General features: G+C 39.1%; 1 protein-coding gene across 3 annotated transcripts in view; it reads right to left on the bottom strand.

The window, feature by feature from the left end:
* Positions 1-1,117: 1,117 nt before the first annotated feature.
* The window catches only part of larp7 (La ribonucleoprotein 7, transcriptional regulator), an 89,251-nt gene continuing 66,827 nt past the window's right edge, over positions 1,118-23,541 (bottom strand). For 2 of the 3 annotated variants that reach the window (XM_039681385.2, XM_039681386.2), the window contains exons 12-14: positions 1,959-2,118; positions 1,773-1,864; positions 1,118-1,641 (exon numbers count right to left, since the gene is read on the bottom strand). In XM_039681385.2, coding sequence (XP_039537319.2) covers positions 1,567-1,641; positions 1,773-1,864; positions 1,959-2,118 — 327 coding nt within the window. In that variant the 3' untranslated portion in view covers positions 1,118-1,566. The remainder of the gene's footprint in view (positions 1,642-1,772; positions 1,865-1,958; positions 2,119-23,541) is intronic. The other variant, XM_089128104.1, reaches the window with a different exon arrangement.

Below are 23,541 nucleotides of genomic sequence, written 5' to 3'. Positions count from 1 at the left end.
CAAAGTAAATAGGTTCAATTTTGATTTCACGGGGACTTTAAAGAGCCAATTGGCGGCCATCTTCAAACTTGCTATGACAGTAGCACCAGGCCGATGGATCAAAATGAAAAAACAAGTTAAGGGTATTTTGTTGTCTTGTTTTTGGAACACTTTAATGTCCTGATTGATTTCTTTGTTTTTCGAAATGCAATTTGCCATTTCAGCATTTCTCCCATCAACTCGATATGACATCCTGTAAGGTCTTCATGATTACGGTAAGTTACTGGACTTTTATCAGTCTGTCTCCAGTCTGTTATATCAAAAATATATTGTAAAATGAATGTTTCAGTATGCCTACACATCGTATTGAATGAACCCGTTGATTTCACTGCTGTAAGTCTTATTTCTAAGTTAATGTTATTGTTGTTAATGTTATTCATAGTATTCATGGAAGTATTGCTTTTTTTCTCAGCATGACATTGATGACACAAGAAGTGGTGCCTTCTCCTCATGGAGAATTTTGTTTCTAGGGTTTAGTTATTATTTGTCATTTACCAGACACTATTATCCAGAGTGACTTTGAGTAAACTAACTTTAGGGACAGTCCTTGCTCAGGACTCAGTATTCTGCACAACTTTGTTCTCATTGTTGTCTTTTTGTATTTTGTCAGACATGGAAGGTGACTTGCACATTGGGCTGAGGTGGTTGGCTTGCACATGGCGGTTGGATCTTGCCTCACTGACAGTGAAGTGAGCTTGTGTTGTCAAAGTATTTTGTTTGTTTATAAGAATTTGGCTTTCTGGGACAGGGACAAAACGAATCTATGGGGGTAACTGGTTGGTGATGTTGGTTCTGATCATCTTGCGCACTGTTATCTTGGTTGCTTTTAGTTGACAGATTATTCACTTACTAGTGCGTTAAATCTCTGTGTAGCTGAGTGGAGGACAAATTCAGACTTTGAATCAGAACAAATGACAAGTTCCTTTATGTGTTGGGTCACTGCAATCTGGAGGGTGATGGCTGTTACTTCTGCATGTTGTGATAAGGGAATCGAAATGCATCAATGACAACCACTGCCCACCATAACAGAGTCCAGACTCCTAGCTTCCTGAGTCCTGACTTTCTTACAAAACACCAATGCTTTCAGAAATACATTTTATTAAAAAAAAAAAAGTAATTAAAAAGCCAATATACAAACATTATATTGATTGATTTTGGAGCCTTCAATGGCCATCAAAATGTATGTAATCCTGCTTGTTTCATTCAGAAAAGATGGCACACTACATATTGCATACATACATTCTTTACACTAGACTCCAAACCAAATATGTAAACAACTTAAAATGTCTCATGCAAACAAAACAAAAAAGTCTGTAAAGCATATAAAAATAATAAAGGTGGATATGACAGACGTCTTTATTCTGAAAGGAAATTCCACATTGAAACTCATTCATTACTGAACATTCTTATAATAAGATAACAGGTCTGATCAACACCAAGCATAAGAAACATTTTACAATTAATTGGCAAGGTCATTTAAAATAGCTTTTAACTTTTTTGTTGTTGAAGGAATTATTGCTCATACTGTTAGTCATCAAAGTGGAAGTGCTTGCTAGCTTCCTTCGTCCGAGCAATGATGATTTTCTCAGCTTTAGAAATGAGCTATGAAATACAACAAATATGTGATGCTGATGAAATAAGACAGTAATTTCATTTTCACTTAAAACCTATTTAGCTCAATGAGTGCCTTTATTTTTACTGTAAAAGGCTGTATTACTGAAATAGTTTGTTACCTTTTCTGTTCCACGCTTTTTTTCTCTTGGACTGTTTAGCTTTGCTTGTCGGTCCACCAAAATCTTCTGCCAGTACCTCTGCTCATGATCACCTTTTTAAACATCAATAGAGAATTTATTTTTACCTCATCTTTAAAAATGATAGTTTTAACCTAAAATATATCTAAAGAAAAGAATCCTTCTAACCTAAGAGTAGTTCAAGATTCCAGTTGTATTTTTTCTGAAATTCTGATTGGGCTGTGATGACTTTCTGTGCATCTTCAGGGCTCTTGAAGCGAACATGACCCTCCGCATCTCCATCAAGAATGTCAACATAAGCCACATTAGACAGCTCAGACAGCAAATCCTGCACATATGAAAAGAAACAACTCTTCTTCACAAATGACATTACTTGTTTCCTGTCAAGTTCGATTCTTCTTTCTCAGAGAAATACTGAAGTAAAATGCCAAAATGGTTTTCAAGAGCGTGAACTTGAGGCAGGTCTAACTCGAAAAATTTGAATATCGTGCAAAAGTTCATTTCAGTAATTTAACTTAAAAGGTGAAACTAACATATTATATAGACTCATTACATGCAAAGTGAGACATTTCAAGCCTTTCTTTGTTATATTTTGATGATTATGGCCAACAGCTTATGAAAACCATATATTCAAATATTTGAAATAAAGTTCAAATATTTCCAGATATTCAAATTTTTGAGTTTCACCTGTATAGGAGACACTGAACAGTCATTGCCTAAGAAACGTTCTCCTTTAGACAGCAGTCTTTAAGAAGCCATTTTCACATCCAGCATTTTCACATCCAATAATATTTTTAAGAGCACTGATCTGATTCCTGCTACAGCACCACAAGCAAACAAATTATTGTAACAATTTTTTTTAATAGCTCATGGAACAAGACAAAGTACAGGTCCTTCTAAAAAAAATAGCATATTGTGATAAAGTTCATTATTTTCCATAATGTAATGATAAAAATTAAACTTTCATATATTTTAGATTCATTGCACACTGTGGTGGGCAGGACGGCCGAGGGACGTGAGAGAAAGTCGCGAGGCCGGTGGTGCGATTGCTAATGAGCAGCACCTGCGAGGCACACCGGTCTCGCATCTCTCACGAAGGAGCGGAGCCATAAAGGGGGGGCGACGGAGTGGATGATCGAGAGAGGAACAGGCCTGCTTTTATTTGTATTTTATATTTTATTTGGTAAGCCAGCAGTCGTCCGTGAGGGGCTGCTGGCCGGTATTTATGTTTTATTTTGGGTAGCCAGCAGTCGTCCGCGAGGGGCTGCTGGCAGGTAATTTGTTTGTTTATTTTATTTAAATAAAGTTTTATTTTATTATTATGATCCGGTTCCTGCCTCCTTCTTCCCTGAACTTTGTTGCACACACCAACTGAAATATTTCAGGTTTTTTTATTGTTTTAATACTGATGATTTTGGCATACAGCTCATGGACAAAAATGGCGCACACCTCCCTACAGCTCCCAAATAAAGAAACAAAATAAGCAATGTGGTTTTCACATTTCTGTTATGTAAGGAACTTAGCTAAAGGAAATATTGAAAATCAATAATAACTTATGATTAATTATGAATATTTAGGTCAGTTAATTGCATTAACTTGACATGGCTAATTTAATCTTACAATCAATTAATCAATTCGTCCAACAAACTCTTTTGATTAATTCATTCATTCTAAGAAAAGGGCATCTTCCATAGCCACAGAAGAATAAGTATTTCTTAGCATGTACAGCGCTTTGAGGAAGTAGCCAGATCAAGATTGTAAAAGAGACATTGCTTGCAAGCAGTGAGTCAGAACCAAATACATAAAGTGCCCAAGTTTTATTAACTAAATCATAAACATGAATAAACTAAACAAGCATACATAAATACGTGTAGGAAAAAGGAGTAAGAGATGGAACAATGTAGTGATGGAGAAGATCCTTCTAACTATGAGAAGTCAGGTTACATGTAGAAGAGGTCACATGTGGACTGTCTGTAATAAAGCCTGAGAAAGATCCAACCCCTAAGGGTTGGCTGACCATTAAGAAAGGTGAGATGTCTGAGAGGGAAAGCGGCTCTTAGTTGATATATGGTCTTTATCCCCAGTGTTATTAGACTGTTCATTCATGCTCAAATAGATATAACAAATCAACATTGCATTCTAAGAGAAGGTGATGCACATCAAAGTGTGAGTCATTAAATGAGGATTAATTAGGTAGGAGGCATGATACGGGTGAGGTTATATTGACCGAGGTGGTAATGCAGTCATAATGTGCATTATTTTTTGGATAATTCAAGGGCCTGAAGTCAATTTTTCCGCTTATACTACAGTTACCACACCTCAAAACATTGTTCAGATGATTCATATCAAGACGTTTGTCAAGTTTGACATTAAAGCGCTCTTGTATGTAGGACTAATTTCTTACGCATCTAATCCCATGCCTCCGTTGCTAATTCCAAAACGTAATTTTAGAGGTAGTAACAGAGGTTTAGCCATTTATAGCAGACTAATGTAATGATGGGGGACACACAATTCGCTGAAATATTCGAAGACCGACTGTTTCCATCAACTGTACCAGGTCTTACTAAACACCAACTGTGTGAACACCGGCTGAACGCGCTGAACGGCGTTTGGGCATGATCAGTCAGAAGTATCAAATTACATTCATAACTGGCCTTAGTAGGCCTAAACTAGTCTGTCCTGGCTTTATGCAGTTATTAATGCAGTTATTAGAGAGAGGAAGAGAGAGAGAGAGAGAGAGAGAGAGAGAGAGAGAGAGAGAGAGAGAGAGAGAGAGAGAGAGAGAGAGAGAGAGAGAGAGAGAGAGAGAGAGAGAGAGAGAGAGATGTTGAAATAATGAGACAGAAAAGCATGTGTGTCAATATTATTATTTATTTATTAACTTTGTTTTAATTAATTCGTTCATTATTGTCTTCTATAATTGACAGTAGATAACACAATAAATGAAAAACACAAAGCCCTTTAACAAGTAAGCCTATCAATAATTATTTATTTGTTAAATTATCTGGAATAATTACGAAACTCTGTGCAGCAGGACTATTAATTTATTTATATAGCTTATTGAGTTTAATTTTCTATTTAGCTTATTATAGATAGGACTATAATTTATTTATTAAAATTAAACTGTATGTGTCAATTGATTGTGCATGGGGCTGCATGTCTTCTCGTTATGAATTGTATCTTATTTTCCGTTAACTACGCGCAGTGATATGGAACTGTAATGCGGTTCAAACTCGCCTGAAACTACTTTAGCCATGCATTTCCCTGAAAATAACTGCACACCTTTAGAACGTTCTCAACCAATCAGAATCAAGCATTCAACAGCTCTGTACTATAAGTAAGGAATAATTGACGACAGGCCGAGGAATTATTAGAAAAATGGTAACACTTTACAATAAGGTTCATTTATTAATCATTAGTTAATGTATTAACTAACATGAACTAACCATGAGCAATACATTTGTTACTTTTTTGTTAATATTTGTTAACGTTAGTTAATACAAATCCAGCTGTTCATTGTTTGTTCATGTTAGTTCACAGGGCATTAACTAATGTTTACAAGATTAACAAATTATTAGTAAATGTTGAAATTAACGTCAACAAAGATTAACAAATGCTGTAGAAGTATTGTTCATTCTTACATTAGTTTTATTAGTTAACTACATTAGTTAATGTTAACTAATGTAGTTACTAATGAACCTTATTGTAAAGTGTTACCAGAAAAATAATGCACACCCGAGGTGGTAATGCGTTCACGACGCAAAGCAGAGTGGCCCTTACACCTCGGGTGTGCTTTATTTTTCGGATAATTCAACGGCCTGAAGTCAATTATTCCGCTTATACTAGTTACCACACCTCAAAACATTGTTCAGATGATTCATATCAAGACGATTGTCAAGTTTTTGACATTAAAGCTCTCTTGTATGTAGGACTAATTTCTTACGCGTCTAATCCCATGCCTCCGTTGCTAATTCCAAAACGTCATTTTAGAGGTAGTGACGGAGGTTTGAGCCACTGATAGCAGACTAATGTAATGATGGGGGACACACTTACAATTCGCTGAAATATTCGAAGACTGACTGTTTCCATCGACTGTAGCAGGTCTTGCTAAACACCAACTGTGTGAACACAGACTGAACGTGCGTTTGGGCATGATCAGTCAGATTAAATTCATAACTGGCCTTAGTAGGCCTAAACTAGTCTGCCCCAGCTTTATCCAGTTATTAATGCAGTTATTAGAGAGAGAAAGAGAGAGAGAGAGATGTTGAAATAATGAGACAGAAAAGCATGTGCGTCAATATTATTTTTTATTTATTTATTAACTTCGTTTTAAATAATTCGTTCATTATTGTTTTCTATAATTGACAGTAGAAAACCCAATAAATGAAAAACACAAATCCCATTTAACAAGTAAGCCTATCAATAATCATTTATTTGTTATATTATCTGGAATAATTAAGAAAACCCGTGCTGCAGGACTATTATTTATTTAAATAGCCTATTCAGTTTAATTTTCTATTTAGCCTATTATAGATAGGACTATACTTTATTTATTAAAATTAAACCTGTATGTATCAATTGATTGTGAAGTTAGACAATTGCAGATCAAGTGCATGGGGCTGCACGTCTTCTCTTGTTATGAATTGTATACTATTTTCTGTTATTACAGTTAACTATGCGCAGTGATATGGACTGTAATGCGATTCAAACTTGCCTGAAAGTACTTTAGCCGTAGCCTGACTACGTCAGACTTCCTACTTACGCTAATTTAATTTCACTCCTGTAGTCAGTCTGAGATAGTGGCCTATCTTTCAGTTTTCCACCGGCCTGAAAACAGCCGGCCAATCAACGAACAGAGGGCGGGTTGAAAGCCGTGACGTAGACGCTAAGCGCCGAGTTGACATTGTAGGTTAGAGAAATCGAAAACCGAAACAACCGCGCAGAAATGGGAAACAAGACACGGGATACAATTCGCTCTGTTATGGAGAACATTCCGGGGTTTTTCAAACTGAAGCAAAAGTCGTTTACAGCCATGTTCACTCCGGTATTTCACTCGCATCATCAGTGTTTACAGCTAGGACTGGCGCGTGCACTTCTGCCGCTCTAGGCAAAAAACAATTTTGTTGCCCCTCTATTTGCAACATATACCAGCAACAACCAGCATGCTTGGCCATTATGTAGCTTGCACAACGCGCATACACTTTTGATTCTCTCTGTTCCCTGTAAATCATTTTTACTGCATTATGATTTCTTAATTCAGAATATGATCAACATTGCGTAGGTGGATGTGATCGGGGAATTTGGCTGTTAAAATTATAACATTAAGCCACTAAAATAAACGAAATGACTCGAATGACTCAGAAAATCAGTAAAATGAACTTCCTATTCATGACTCGCCAGAGCAGCGGCTCGGTCTCGCCCGATCGCGGCGCTGCGGGGCGGCGGAAACTAAATCATTCATGACTCGTGAGAGCAGGGGCTCGCCCTCGCGGCAATGCGGGGCGGCGGAAGCTAAATCAGACTCGTGAGAGCGGGGCACGCCGACGTTGCGGGGCGGCCGCAACTCAGTAATTCATAAATAACCTAGTTTGTGAATTGTTCATTCCCGGTTGACACACATTTTGCAGCCCTTACAAAAGCGCCGCTCCCTGTTTACAGTGGAAGTTCGATCATAGATTTTAGTTCGATGCATAATGTCTCGATGCGGCCGTGTCGGCGCATAACATACGTCATAAATAAACTTGTCTGATTGGCTTACGGGTAACCAATGATTTTAAACTTCAGAGAAGCGCCCCCTTGCGAGAGAGAAAACACTTCTCTATTATGCCATTCCAGACTCCGTCTACGAAGCAAAGTGAAGTAGCAGAGTCTGGTATTACCAGGCTACTTTAGCCGTGCGTTTCCCTGAAAATAATTGCACACCTTTAGAACGTTCTCAACCAATCAGAATCAAGCATTCAACAGCCCTGTAGTATAATAAAATACATACCATAGTATATACATAATCACACACAAGACAGTAAATCATTTACACAATGCTATGTTGCATGTTCATTTATAGATTAGTTAGTCTATGATTAATGCAGCAAAGTCTGTATTAAAGATTTTTTTCCGTCTTCCCATTGTCTCTCTGTCTCTCGCATGGTCGTAAAATCTCCTTCTCAGCCCTGTAACATGATGACACTGTTTCAGCCCTGGTGTTCGTTTCATTTGAGATGATAGTTGAGGAGTAGTTCTGGGCGGTATACCGGTTCATACTGAAAACCAGTGTATATTTTTGTTATATTCATTTTAATATACCACCATACTGATGTATTTCATTCACTGCACACGCGACACTGTTTCAGGCAGACCCTATAAAATGTTGCACTTCTAAGCAGCGACTGCGAGGCGAGGCCGAGGGTATACAGCAGTGCTCTGGTGTTACAGGGAAGATGGTTGCTGCAGAACTATGCTGTTATTTTCCTGTCAAATGTCGAGAGCGCACTATTGTAGCGCGAAAGTACATTAATATAATGCGCGAGCACAAATCTCTCTGCGCACGAGCATAAATCTCTCTCGGAATATAATGTGCCACGTGCTCTCCGATACACGCTGCTCTAGGAAGAATAGTTATATTTTATCTGGGCTTCCTCAGAGAATCCTGCACATAAAATGTGTTCGCGAAACTCTCCTGATAACAGGAGATAACAGTTGTAGGTTATAAGAACGTTTTTTCATAATGCTCCCATTAAATTACAAAAACGTTATTTCTGAATGTTCTAGGAATATTCAAAACATCCAGTTTTTTAGACGTTGTATTATTATGGGCATTTTTTTAAAGTTGTAGACTCTGTGGAGTATGTTTTTGAAGCCAAGGAAACAGAACTTTTTAATATGTTCCAATACTTGAGTCTTTACAGAATTTACTTGGTCAGAATGACTTACTCAAAGTGGTCGAAAGTCAGTTCTCAACAGTTAATAGCATCAGTAATGGCCCTCACAGCACCTAGAGGACAGGGCACCGTTCTGTTGTCCGGATCCCGTAACGGTAGAGAGGTGTACAGGCATTTTGGAAAAGCTCCAGGACCTTTGGAGTGCACATAGGGCTTGGTGTGGCTGTGTGTGTGTGTGTGTGTGTGTGTGTGTGGGGGGGGGTCACAGCCACACCAAGCCCTATGTGCACTCCAAAGGCAGGAAGTTTGAGCATGCCCGCGGTCGCAGAGCTAGCCAAGGCTATGAGAACTAAACATCTGTCTTTTTTAATTCTATGTTGTACAAAAAGATGTTTAAAAGACAAATACTGACAATCCAATTCAGGATGGTCAGTATTTTAAAGCAAATGATTTCTTCTCGATGATTTGAGGATATCCGTGTGCTTATATGTTGAAGACTTTGAAATTTGCAACCCTCTCAAGACATCAAGAAAGACGCACAAGCTATGTCCAATCTACTAGATTTTGGGTAATGTACCATCAATGTTTCAGTAAACGTTGTCTTCAATTTATTCTTGATACAGTTTTGTACAGAACAAGAGGTGAAACATATGGATTTAAGAAAATATTGCAACCTCTTTTGCATGATCTCTTCAGCTTGTGGTCCCCCTAAATGTGGAGTGTGAAAATTTTTACAAAACTGTTTTTTGCTATCATTGTTTTTACATCTGCTATTAGTGGCAACGCAGAACATGTAACCCACACAATTTCTAGAGGGAGTGAAGAGAATGTCTAATAAGGGGAGAACTTCCACTCTCAGTAAACTTCTGGCTTCTGAGCTGGTTGCAGTTCCAATCTGGTTCCATATGATGGATGCTCACAGGATGAGTGCAGAATGAATGGAGGTCTAAGGAGCTATACCCCTCAAAATCCCTTTTCTCAAGATATACTTTTTTGTCCAGTAATTTGAATGTTGTATTCGAAACGAGATGCAAAGAAATTACACATTGTTGGGTGTTAGATTTTTTAGAGTCACTTATTTGCTTTAAAAAAAATCCTTTTAAAAGTCAATGACGTCATTCACATCCTACGACCAGAGATACTGCTTAACGGCAATCCTTCAGTCACTTTGGTGCTTTCACGCTCTGCACTTTCTTTTTTCTCGAGACAGCTGACAAAGGTAAATACACATGCTTGAAGAGCTTTTGTAAAACTGAAGTTCTTAAATTCTGGTCCTGCTTCGGATGCCACAATGCCATCAAGCGGTATCTCTGGTCGTAATCAGTCCTTCACTGACCAACCAGTGTTCATTAGCAGAATGCTAGTGTGTTATGGGCAACAACAACAACTCAACCTGTAAGAAATCGAAAGGACACAAGTACTCATTCATTCAATTTTCGACCTGAACTTGCAAAACCTACAATCAAATATGAGAATTCTTCAATTCTCATATTTGATTGTGCTTGAGGTGAAAGAGACAATGAGGTGCAAGAGACAATGAGGTGCAATGAGGTGAAAGAGACAAATTTAGCTGTCTAGCTCCATAGACTCCCATTCATTTTGCACTCATGAGCGATCGCCTCCAGTGGAACTACAACCAGTGATGTTTTCGTCAGTGATGACGATAACGAAATGATTTCGTTGACGCACTTTTTTTATGATGATAGCATGATGTTGACTAGCTAAAAATGGCTCTAAGGTGACTAAAACATGACAAGACGTTTTCGAGTTTTCGTTGACGAGACGGAACGAAAATGATAATAAGTCGGACGTTCACAATGCATGTACTTTCTGCCTGTTTTGCGTGAAATCTGTCTTGAGCTTAAAAAAAAAAAGTATCAGCTGCCGTGCCATTTCCTATCCTTGTTTTGGGTACGCCCACCACCCAGCTGGTGCTCCAGACTTAACACAACAACAAAAACACCTGCTGCAACTAATTGCCAGTGGCTACAAATCGCATTGTCTGTCTGGGGGCTCTGAAGAACTCAGAACTAACTTACTGTTAACATAAAGTTATAGGGTATACAAATAACTGCCATTAAATTATAGCATCTTAATACTATGCAATTAGATAAACTGTTCATTCATTACATCACTTTACCTCTGTCTTTATCCCATTGTATCCTCTTCTTTTGGCACTGTATCTATCACAGCAGACTATAATGCTAATTTAAATGTGTCATGAAAATTCGGCCATCCGTCACAATGAGGAAACTTTCACCGTGTCTAGATGGCTGCCAGGCCCGTTTCTAAGGGAGTGCTTGAGTCTAAGCGCCCTCAAACGAAAGCAATGTTGTCTACATTGGATGCGGCGAGGGGCGACGCTAAAAAACAAATGACCAACAGTAAACTGATCGCGCGCGCTCTGTTTCTGGCGCACTTCAAGCACTCGCTGGGCGGGGGGAGATTCATGCACCGGACCGGAGTCGGGGGACTTAGTTGAGATTTTGTGGAGCTGTTTTGCTTTATTTTGTAGTATTTCGAATGAATGGTTTTAAAATAGTATTAGTAAAAAAAAAAAAAAATTAAAAAATTTCACTCGTTTCACTCATTTTGGCGCCCCCCTGAGTGGTAGCGCCCTTAGCATTTGCCTATACCGCCTATGCCACGGGCCGGCCCTGCCAGGAATCTGAGGAAAAGTCACAATCAGTTTTGTAGCTGGAGTTATGTTCTTTCTTGACATAGTCTATTTGCTTTTAGTAATTTGTCTTACATGTTTGATATTAAAGACATTTTTGTTTTCTAAACATAATGTGTTGAAACATGATAATCTGTAATGCTACTGTAATGACTGTCACTAGAACATGCCTCACTCATACTGTACTGAGGCTAGTACCAGTTTCCAGCACTAGTTATCGTGCTACGTTATTGTGAAGATATTAACGCACGGATTTACGAAGTGAAGCAATGTTGACTTGGCATTGCGCTATATTTTTTCTGCTCTGTTTTTCTGTGATGTCTGTCTCTGTAAAGGAGCTGTGTGAATTGATGAATGTTAGCTATGATAGGGCTGTTATTGAGGCGATTGTGAGGGTCAGCAATGAGGAGGAAGGTTTGTAGGAAAATAGAATTGAGTCAGCCAAACAGTTAAGTCTACATTGTATTCATTGCTCAAATGTTAACTGATTTTCTTATCTGTCATTCCTAGATTCGCTTAAAAGTGACAGTTCTCAGACAGATGCCAATGAGGGTAGGTACTTTAGGCTTAAATTATTTCTCCCAATACCAGCTACCTATAGACGAATCCGGCGAAACTACCGGAAGTAAGCGGGGCGCCATTACTGAGCTGTTGCTGGGTAGCGTTGCGCCATTGCCTCCTATTGTTTTAGTTGCAACTTGCGTCCACTGGAATAAACAGCCCGCGATTTACGACTGTCACTAACGTTACAACGTTACCCCTTGTATAATGTCGAGTGGGTAAACAGTTTCCGTTATAAATTGTTTCAATGGTGGCAGTAAAACTCCTCTCTTGCTATTTTTTCTATTCAATTAACATGCTATGGTCATTAAATGGCTTTCCTGAGCTAAATGTAACGTTATGTGACATAATTGTTTTCCTGCTGTTATATTGATCTCTTTCCATGGTTTAAAAACACTAATTGGTCGATATTATGTATACTTTCTAGCTGTAACGTTACCTTACCCTTGCCTGTTGCAATGTGAAAATGAGATAAATAATGGACACAAATGAAAAACATGAATTTGTTTATTTGATTTCATTCATTTATTTATTTATTGTTGCCAAATGGACAGATCTTTTTATAGTTTCCTCGTTAGCAAACGTTAGCCTAGCTAGCTTGCCAAGCTATTTTCATAAATAACGTTAATCTGTAAGATCGTTTGTACCTTCATCTGTGACTGGAGGCCACTGCAGTCACAGATCAAACCAACAAGTCATTCTGCCTGGCTGTAGCTGCCATCGAGGGTGAGTTTGCGTTATCACAGAGGTTTGTTTACATACCGGTGCATATGTCTATATGCCTGTGTAACAGCTCAGTAATGGCGTCGCCACAAGATGGCAGCCTACACAGAACGCTCGTCGGATTCGTCTATACAGCAACCTAAAGCCTATTGATGTGTTGCACATTTAGATGAAAGCCTGTCACACGTTATTCTGGTTCCCTTAATCAAGGAAACTGCTGTTGCATTTCCAAGTACTAACCCATCAAATTGTATGTGGCTAAATTAAAACATTTGATGCAAGCTCAGTTCTGAATTATTTAAACATTGTAGGCTATTCAGTGTGCTAAATGCATTTTTAGGGGCCAAGCACCAAAGGTGCTGATCTGTTCTATCTGTTGGTTTTATTATTAGGGGCCAAGCCCGAAGGGGTAGCCCCTATTGTATCTGTTGGTTTTATTATTATTATTATTATTATTATTATTATTAGGGGCCAAGCCCCGAAGGAAATAGCCCCTATTGTATCTGTTAGTTTTTAGGGGCCAAGCCCCGAAGGGGTAGCCCCTACTGTATCTGTTGGTTTTATTAGGGGCCAAGCCCCGAAGGGGTAGCCCCTATTGTATCTGTTGGTTTTATTAGGGGCCAAGCACCAAAGGTGCTGAGGCACCTATTGTGTTTGTTGGTTTTTAGGGGCCAAGCCCCGAAGGGGATAGCCCCTATTGTATCTGTTAGTTTTCCTATTATTAGGGGCCAAGCACCGAAGGTGCTGAGGCACCTATTGTATCTGTTGGTTTTCTTATTATTAGGGGCCAAGCCCCGAAGGGGATAGCCCCTATTGTATCTGTTGGTTTTTAGGGGCCAAGCCCCGAAGGGGTAGCCCCTATTGTATCTGTTGGTTTCATTATTAGGGGCCAAGCCCCAAAGGGGTAGCCCCTATTGTATCTGTTGGTTTTATTAGGGGCCAAGCCCCGAAGGGGTAGCCCCTATTGTATCTGTTGGTTTTATTATTATTATTATTATTATTATTATTATTATTATTAGGGGCCAAGCCCCAAAGGGGATAGCCCCTATTGTATCTGTTAGTTTTTAGGGGCCAAGCCCCGAAGGGGTAGCCCCTATTGTATCTGTTGGTTTTATTATTATTATTATTATTATTATTATTATTAGGGGCCAAGCACCAAGCACCTATCGTATCTGTTGGTTTTCTTCTTCTTCTTCTTATTATTATTATTCCATAAATGGAAGTCTATGGCAGCCCTATGAACCGTAATTAGGAAAATGATGAAATTTGGCACACTTGTAGGGATGCTAATGATTGGTAAATGGTAAATGGACTGCATTTATATAGCGCCTTCATAGACCTAATGGCCACCAAAGCGCTTTACGTTTGCCTCACATTCACCCATTCATACACTCATTCACACACCGACGGCGGTGTCAGCCATGCAAGGCGCCATCCAGCTCGTCCGGAGCAGCTGGGGTTAGGTGTCTTGCTCATGGACACCTCGACACTTGGTCAGGTGGAACCGAGGATTGAACCACCAACCTTTCGGTTTGTAGACAACCCACATGAACCACTGAGCCACTGCCACCCCAGTGATTAGTAATTGGACCAATTTTTGACCCTCTAGAACCAAATCTATAGCGCCACCACCAGTTCAAAAATTCAACATTGAAATGGTTAACTTTTGAACCCTTTGCTCTAGAGACATGAAACTTAGTACACCTGATTCCACTCATCATGCTGATCACAACCAATACTGTATATTAAGACCCCGCCCATTACCGTAGTGGCCATTTTGAAATGTACAGTTCAGTTTTTTCGCTACTCCTCCTTCAAATTGTCCAATTTTCTCCAGACATGCACTCAAATGATCTTCGCACTGAGCCACATAAAAGTACTGTTCCCGATTTTTTTATTCATCTTTGTTCAAAAGTTATGGTGTCGCAAACTTAACGAGGTCCACCTAAAATTGGCTAATAGGCTGTATCTTGGTAGCCTGGTTCAACCAGACTCTAGTTCATTTCATTTCCACATAGAGTCTGGAACCGCTCCATTGAGAAACATTTCCTTCCTTGTAGGCGGGTTCACTATTAAAGTTCAAATCTATTGGATCTGCCCAAAGTCACTCACGATCTGCCATAGCCAATCGCTAACGGGGTGTTGTGTGACGTATGTCACGCGCCGAAATGGCTGGAAACAAGTCTGAATGATCAGAGGATTATGTTTACAATAGGATTTCAGTCAACGAGCGCCGCAGGTTTTGTTAATCTAGGAACAATTATTAATTCGAAATGTATATTTGACACGAAGGACAGTGATATATACATTCAACGGTGGAAGCTGTGTCTAATCATTACAAATACGCCGCTGTGGTCGTTTCCTGATCTGCCGCAAATGCTGTACAGTGAATGATCAGTCTGTCTCCATCTGCAGATATGTAATAAACAACAATTTTTCATATTACGTCTTATTGTTTCATAATTACCTTAATTATGGTTTTTAGTTTTTTAGTTTTTTTTTGTAAAACAAATCAACCATTGCCATCTAAAACTGAAAATCAAATATATTCAAAGTATGTTTTTTCACATTTTTATTTATGACAATTATTTTTAAAAAATCACAACCAATTTGTATGATTTACAACATGCAAAACTGACACACCAACCTCCTGCACGAGTGCACAAAGGGGCTCAAAATGTTCTATTCATCACAAGAATCAGTAAATTTACAGTTGGGAATATGAGTGACTGACATGACTCCTGAGCGGATCTTCAACCATAGTTTAGCAGCCAGGACTCGGGGCTTCCGAACACCGCGAACACCAGGCTAAACCGTCCGTCCAAAATGTCACGGTCATCGTGCACGAGCTGCCCAGCACAAACTTCCAAACTTTCTGCCTCCTTCACTTGGTCCTCAGTTGTGCAACAAGAGGTGAGACGATAACAATCCGGCTTTAAATTCTGTATATTCAGCAGTTTCTTTTCCAACAACGGACCAAATAGCTTTACTCACGTCTTTCTCCGCTGCCATTACTGAACTCAAACTGATGCGCTTACATCAACGTCATCGTTCTCAGCCACTCCCTCTATTCGCTGATTGGTCCTACAAAAAATTGATTTCTGGAAACCTAAGGATATGGAGCGGTGCCAGACGTAGTACTGAAGTAAAATGAAATTGAGCGGAAGTGCATAGGAGGGAGCAGCCAGGCTAGTATCTTGGCCAAAGTTTGATAAATCGAAACGAAAATTGGTACACTTCATCAGAAACATGTTTTGAGGTTCCATGCCAAAGTTGGGAACAGCGCCACCTACGGGCCGTGAGATATGAAAAATGACTATTTTTGCTCATAACTTCTGAACATTTTGTCCAAAAATCACAAACATGGTCTTGTTAGATTTAGGGCGTCATGCCGAGTCGACCGATATCCAATTTTTCCAGATCAGCCATTTTGGCTGTCGGTCATTTTGAATTTTGGGTAACACTTTACAATAAGGTTCATTAGTTAACATTAGTAAATGTATTAACTAACATGAACTAACGATGAGCAATGCATTAGTTACAGTGTTTATTAATCTTTGTTAATGTTAGTTAATACAAATACAGCTGTTCATTGTGCGTTCATGTTAGTTCACAGTCCATTAACTAATGTTAACTAATACAACCTTTGATTTAAATAACGTATTAGTAAATGATGGAATTAATATTAACTAAGATTAATAAATGCTGAAGAAGTATTGTTCACATATTGTACATGTTAACTAATGTAGTTAACTAATGTTAACTAATGAACCTTATTGTAAAGTGTTACCGCATTTTGTGCTAAAATGCTGTATTTTTTGAACGCATGAATGAATTGTTACAAAAATCGGTATGGGTCATCAGTACGATGCCCTGAAGGAGCCTGAGAAGTTTTGAAACAGCGCCAACTAGTGGTAAGATAAAAATTTCAAATGCTTATAACTCTGGCTGTGGTTGACTTATTTTCACGGGAGACATCTCCTTGAGGTCCTGAATTCTTGCCGAGTCTAACGATACCACATTTGCTGGATTTTGTCTTACGGTTTGTGTAGCGTTGCAATTTAGCGCGAAAAAAAACATTTGGCGATATCTTCGAAACCGCTAGTCCGATCGAGACGAAACCACCGTCAGAAAATTGGAAACATAGGTCGCTGGCAAATTGCTAATGCCCAAATGCAAAAATATTGATAGTAATGGGTAGTAAAACTCCATCAAAGTCACGTGTCAGTCAGTTTTTACATGTTTTTTCAGATAAATGTCTATAACTCCGAAACGAATTGAGATATTTCCACCAAAATTGGCACATAGATGTATCACCAAACTGTATCACCAATTGTCACCAAACTCTCACCACATCACATCGATTTTGTAACTACGCCACCTATTGGTCTAAAGTGATACTCCATTTAATCACATTTTTAGTTAATTGTGTGTGATTTTTCAGCCATTTTGCCTAAATTAATCTTTAAATGTCTTCAATTGCTCCTTGCTGCAGTTGGTCTGACACATGTTGGCATTTCTTGTCGTCTGATTGTGCTTGGCCCTGTTAATTGCTGCTTGCAGCTATATTTAGGGCCCAAGCCCTGAAAGGGCGAAGGCTCTATTGTTTTCCTTGGGATTATTTATTAGCGCCCAAGCCCTGAAAGGGCAAAGGCCCTACTGTTTTCCTTAGGATTATTATTAGGGCCCAAGCCCTGAAAGGGCGAAGGCCCTATTGTTTTCTTTCCGATTATTTATTTTTTTAGGGCCAAAGCCCTGAAAGTGCGAAGGCCCTATTGTTTTCCTTAGGATTATTATTATTAGGGCCCAAGCCCTGAAAGGGCGAAGGCCCTATTGTTTTCCTTAGGATTATTAGGGCCCAAGCCCTGAAAGGGCGAAGGCCCTATTGTTTTCCTTCCGATTATTTTATTTTATTTTTTTTCTTTTATTTTTCTAACGACTATTCGGGCACTTTTGGGGCCCTTAACATGCTCGAAAACTCTTGAAACTTTGCACACGGGTCAGAACCCGCGGCCATCAGGGCCGGGCTGAAGCTGGTACCCGGGCGTGGCAGGGGGGCTCGACAGCGCCCCCTGGAACGGGGTCCGAACACTTGGTCCATAAATCAAACACGCTTGCATGTAATAATATGAAACTCGGTACACATGTTGATCTCATCGTTTCATCTATACCTCGCGCTTTTACTTTTTACCCCAGCCCAACAGGAAGTCGGCTATTTAGGGTTGTTCGTAAAACACTCGCAATGGAATTTTTAATACTCCTCCTAGAGCTTTGATCCAAATTCGACGAAAACTCGGTCAGCGTGAAGTCAAGACATTGAGGATGAAAGTTTGCGAGGGGATTTTTGATATCTCGAACGGTTTGGCCGTGGCGAGGAAACAAAATTATGGCGAGAAACGTGAAACAGGAAGTGTATCATAACTTCAGCACACATCAACCGATCTTGATGAAACTTCAGCAGTGTGTTCGCTGTAAGAGGACGATCACATGGATGTGACTATTGTGAGTCAAAGTTATAGCGCCACCAACTGGCAGCAGGAAGTGTGTCATTTTCAAAATGCTTTGAAATCACCCTCTAATTTTAACTCGATTTGCTTCAAACTTCATCTGTATAATGCAAATACATGGCAGATGAAGACCTGTAAATGGATTCTTGATATCTTTGAAACTGTTGCCGTGGCAACGCATCAAACTTTACCATTCTTTTAGGATGCTTTTGAGACTCTTAGCATGCTTCAAATTGCATGAAACTCGACAGACACATCACATTTATTAGCCATTAGACATGTGCAACGTTTCAGAAACGGGTGTGGTGAGGGCTCAGTAGCGCCACCTTTTGACAAAAGTGGGGTTGTTAGTTTTATCTACAGTTACAAAAATCAGTATGTATATTGTACTCCTCGAGCCGGACAACTTTCTAATTGACACTCATTAGCTAGGACCCACAGAAAGTCAGATATGTTTGTTTGAATGTAGAGAAAATCTCAGAATTTTGCCAGTCTCTCAGTGTCTCTCTGTGTGAGTGAGAGGAGGGGCGCCTGTCAGGTTAATTTTAACCCTTTATTTGCTGTGTGCAACTTCTCTGGCATTTTCGGGGGCCTTAACATCCTCTAAAACTCTTGAAACTTTGCACACGGGTCAGAACCCATGGCCATCAGGGCCGGGCTGAAGCTGGTAACCGGGCGTGGCAGGGCGGCTCGACAGCGCCCCCTGGACTGGGATTCGAAAATTTGTCCATAAATCAAACACACTTGCATGAATTAATATGAAACTCGGTACAATTAAAGATCACATCAGGCCAAACAATTTCGTGCTCTAAGTTTTAAGAAGGAACTTGGGAATTATGGGTTGTTTGAATAATTCTCCTAGGAGAAATACATCAAATTACAACGCATGTGTTTACCAATCACAACCAAACTCGGTGTGCATGAAGTCAAGACATTGAGGATGCTCAATTCCGGACGGATTTTTGATATCTCGAACGGTCTGGCCGTGACGAGGAAATGAATTTTATGACTAAAAAAGGACACATAAAGTGTGTTATAACTTTGCTCATTTTACCTACAGTTACAAAACTTTCCACGTATATTGTTCTCGTCAAGTCGATCAACTTTCCAATTTAAAGTCATTCGCTCTGAGCAACAGAAAGTCAGATATTGTAGTTTGAATGGATTTATTTCCCCTGCGATTCACTCTCTCTCTCTCTCTCTCTCTCTCTCTCTCTGTGTGGGTGTGTGTGTCTGTGTGGGGAGGGGAGGGCTGTTGTCTGTGTTTGTGTGTGTGTGTGTGCATGTGTGTGTGTGTGGGGGGGAGGGGAGGGCTGTTGTCTGTGTTTATGTATGTTTGAACCACACAGTGTGGCTGGCTGCGATTTTTCCTATAAGTCCTTGTCTCTAAGTCCTTGTCTTTTTGCATAACAATTTAGTATTTTTTTAAATGACAAAATAGGCATATAACCCCCATCTTTTAAATGTATAGTTTGCTTTAAATAAAAGTAAGATTGTATTTGTAATTGAAGCTGAATGAATTTAAAATTCTTGTGCTATATTTCAATATATTTGTTTTCCTTAAGATTTTAAAACACTAACTTCATTCTTTTCTGAATTACAAATATTTTTTTCTGTATAAAAAATACTCTGACTAAAAACACATTTGATGTTTCTTTTTCTATTTTTATTTACATGTATTTATGTATGTGTGTGTGTGTGTGTATAAAGTGCAGGTTTTTTTTAGATAAAGTAGAATTTCTATAACTATGTGTTGAACTGATAAATCACTGTGTGTTAAACACAATCTACTTAATACAGACAACTTCATTATAAAGATAAATAACAAATCCAAAAAAAATATATGATTATAATCTATGACAAAAAAAGCCATTACAAACTATATTAGTGGTAAATACACATTGCTCTTTGTATTGTTGTAAAATACATTCATGAAAAACAAGATAACAAAAATCAAAAAGATAAATTATTTTAGATAATTATTTTAAATGTATAGCAGAGATGTTAAATGAGGCAGCAACATACAAACTTTCTAGAACAACATGGACCTGAATAGCTGGTTTTTATGGAGGACAGTGAAGAGGAAGAGGGTGCAAATCAAACAGCTCATTCTCAGACTACACAGCAAACAGCTTAAGTTTTTAGTGCTTTGTTTGAGGTTTTTAGTGCTCTGTCCTATCTTTTATCAACACATAATAGATAGAACAGAACAAGAAAGGCAATTAATAATCTGTCATTGCATTATGATATCAAAGGCTCAGTACAGTGTGGCACAAAACGCTTATGCGCATCCCGAGTGGAGAATGATGCGCTTAAAGCCACATGGAGTTACAGCGCATCGAGTCCGCATTGATGCAAGCTCTACAATACACTTCTTTTCGACAGTCAAAGTGGGGGTTACGTTTTTGCACGTCATACAGAATAACCCTAAAGGCACCAAGGTGGCGGTGCCACCGGCTTTATATTAAATATAAATATAGCTGTGAGCAGCGATAAAGGGCCAAAGCCGGCGGTACCACCATCCCGGTGCCTTTGGGTAACTAAAGGCACCGGGGTTGCGGTGCCACCGGCTTGGGCCCGCAATCGCTGCTCGCAGCTATATTTAGGGCCCAAGCCCTGAAAGGGCGAAGGCCCTATTGTTTTCCTAAGGATTATTTTTCTTTAGTATTATTATTTTACTACCTTTTTGGCACTTTTGGAGCCCTTAACATGCTCAAAAACTCTTGAAACTTTGCACACGGGTCAGAACCCGCGGCCATCAGAGCCGGGCTGAAGCTGGTACCTGGGCGTGGCAGGGGGGCTCGTCAGCGCCCCCTGGAACGGGGTCCGAACACTCGGTCCATAACTCAAACACGCTTGCATGTAATAATATGAAACTCGGTACACATGTTGATCTCATCGTTTCATCTATACCTCGCGCTCTTACTTTTTACCCCAGCCCAACAGGAAGTCGGCTATTGAGGTTTGTTTGTAAAACGCTCGCAATGGTATTTGAAATACTCCTCCTAGAGCTTTGATCCAAATTCGACGAAACTCTGTCAGCGTGAAGTCAAGACATTGAGGATGAAAGTTTGCGAGGGGATTTTTGATATCTCGAACGGTTTGGCCGTGGCGAGGAAATGAAATCATGGCGAGAAACGTGAACCAGGAAGTGTGTTATAACTTCAGCATACATTAACTGATCTTGATGAAACTTCAGCAGTGTGTTCGCTGTAAGAGGACGATCACATGGATGTGACTATTGTGAGTCAAAGTTATAGCGCCACCAACTGGCAGCAGGAAGTGTGTCACTTTCAAAATGCTTTGAAATCACCCTTTTATTTTTACCCGATTTGCTTCAAACTTCATCTGTATAATGTAAACATAGGGCAGATGTAGACCTGTGAATGGATTCTTAATATCTTTGAAACTGTTGCCGTGGCGACGCATCAAACTTTACCATTCTTTTAGGATGCTTTTGAGACCCTTAGCATGCTTTAAATTGCATGAAACTCGACAGACACATCACATTTATTAGCCAGTAGACATGTGCAAAGTTGCAGAAACGGGCGTGGTGAGGGCTCAGTAGCGCCACCTTTTGACAAAAGTGGGGTTGTTAGTTTTATCTACAGTTACAAAAATCGGTATGTATATTGTACTCCTCGAGCCGGACAACTTTCTAATTGACACTCATTAGCTAGGACCCACAGAAAGTCAGATATGTTTGTTTGAATGTAGAGAAAATCTCAGAATTTTGCCAGTGTCTCAGTGTCCCTCTGTGTGAGTGAGAGGAGGGGTGCCTGTCAGGTTAATTTTAACCCTTTATTTGCTGTGTGCGACTTCTCTGGCATTTTCGGGGGCCTTAACATCCTCAAAAACTCTTGAAACTTTGCACACGGGTCAGAACCCATGGCCATCAGGGCCGGGCTGAAGCTGGTAACCGGGCGTGGCAGGGCGGCTCGACAGCGCCCCCTGGACTGGGATTCGAACATTTGACCATAAATCAAACACACTTGCATGAATTAATATGAAACTCGGTACAATTATAGATCACATCAGGCCAAACAACTTTCGTGCTCTAAGTTTTATGACAGTTCAAATGGAAGTTATTTATGAATTATGAATTATGGGTTGTTTGAATAATTGTCCTAGGAGAAATACATCAAATCACAATGCATGTGTTTACCAATCACAACCAAACTCGGTGTGCATGAAGTCAAGACATTGAGGATGCTCAATTCCGGACGGATTTTTGATATCTCGAACGGTCTGGCCGTGGCGAGGAAATGAATTTTATGACTAAAAAAGGACACATAAAGTGTGTTATAACTTTGCTCAATTTACCTACAGTTACAAAACTTACCACGTATATTGTTCTCGTCAAGCCGATCAACTTTCCAATTTAAAGTCATTCGCTCCGAGCAACAGAAAGTCAGATATTGTAGTTTGAATGGATTTATTTCCCCTGCGATTCTCTCTCTCTCTCTCTCTCTCCCTCTCTGTGTGTGTGTGTCTGTGTGGGGAGGGGAGGGCTGTTGTCTGTGTTTATGTGTGTGTGTGTGTGTGGCTGGCTGTGATTTTTTCCTACAAGTCCTTGTCTCTAAGTCCTTGTCTTTTTGCATAACAATTTGCATAACAATATTTTTAAATGACAAAATAGGCATATAACCCCCATCTTTTAAATGTATAGTTTGCTTTAAATAAAAGTAAGATTGTATTTGTAATTGAAGTTGAATGAATTTAAAATTCATGTGCTATATTTCAATATATTTGTTTTCCTTAAGATTTTAAAACACTAACTTCATTCTTATCTGAATTACAAATATTTGTTTCTGTATAAAATAATACTCTGACTAAAAACACATTTGATGTTTTTTTTTTTTGGTATTTTTATTTACATGTATTTATGTGTGTGTGTGTGTGTGTGTGTGTATAAAGTGCAGGGTTTTTTTTAGATAAAGTAGAATTTCTATAATTATGTGTTGAACTAATAAATCACTCTTGTGTGTTAAACACAATCTACTTAATACAGACAACTTCATTATAAAGATAAATAACAAATCCAAAAAATATATGATTATAATCTATGACAAAAAAAGACATTACAAACTATATTAATGGAAAATACACATTGCTCTTTGTATTGTTGTAAAATATTCATGAAAAACAAGATGACAAAAATCAAAAAGATAAATTATTTTAGATATAGCCATGTTTTAAATGTATAGCAGAGATGTTAATTGAGGCAGCAACATACAAACTTTCTAGAACAACATGGACCTGGATAGCTGGTTTTTATGGAGGACAGTGAAGAGGAAGAGGGTGCAAATCAAACAGCTCATTCTCAGACTACACAGCAAACAGCTTAAGTTTTTAGTGCTTTGTTTGAGGTTTTTAGTGCTCTGTCCTATCTATTATCAACATATAAT

This window comes from Pimephales promelas, chromosome 1 (assembly GCF_988280905.1).
Source record: "Pimephales promelas chromosome 1, fPimPro1.hap1.1, whole genome shotgun sequence".
NCBI classification, from domain to species: domain Eukaryota; kingdom Metazoa; phylum Chordata; class Actinopteri; order Cypriniformes; family Leuciscidae; genus Pimephales; species Pimephales promelas.
The sequence above is the reverse complement of the archived record's forward strand: the minus strand, read 5'-3'. Positions and strand labels throughout refer to the sequence as shown.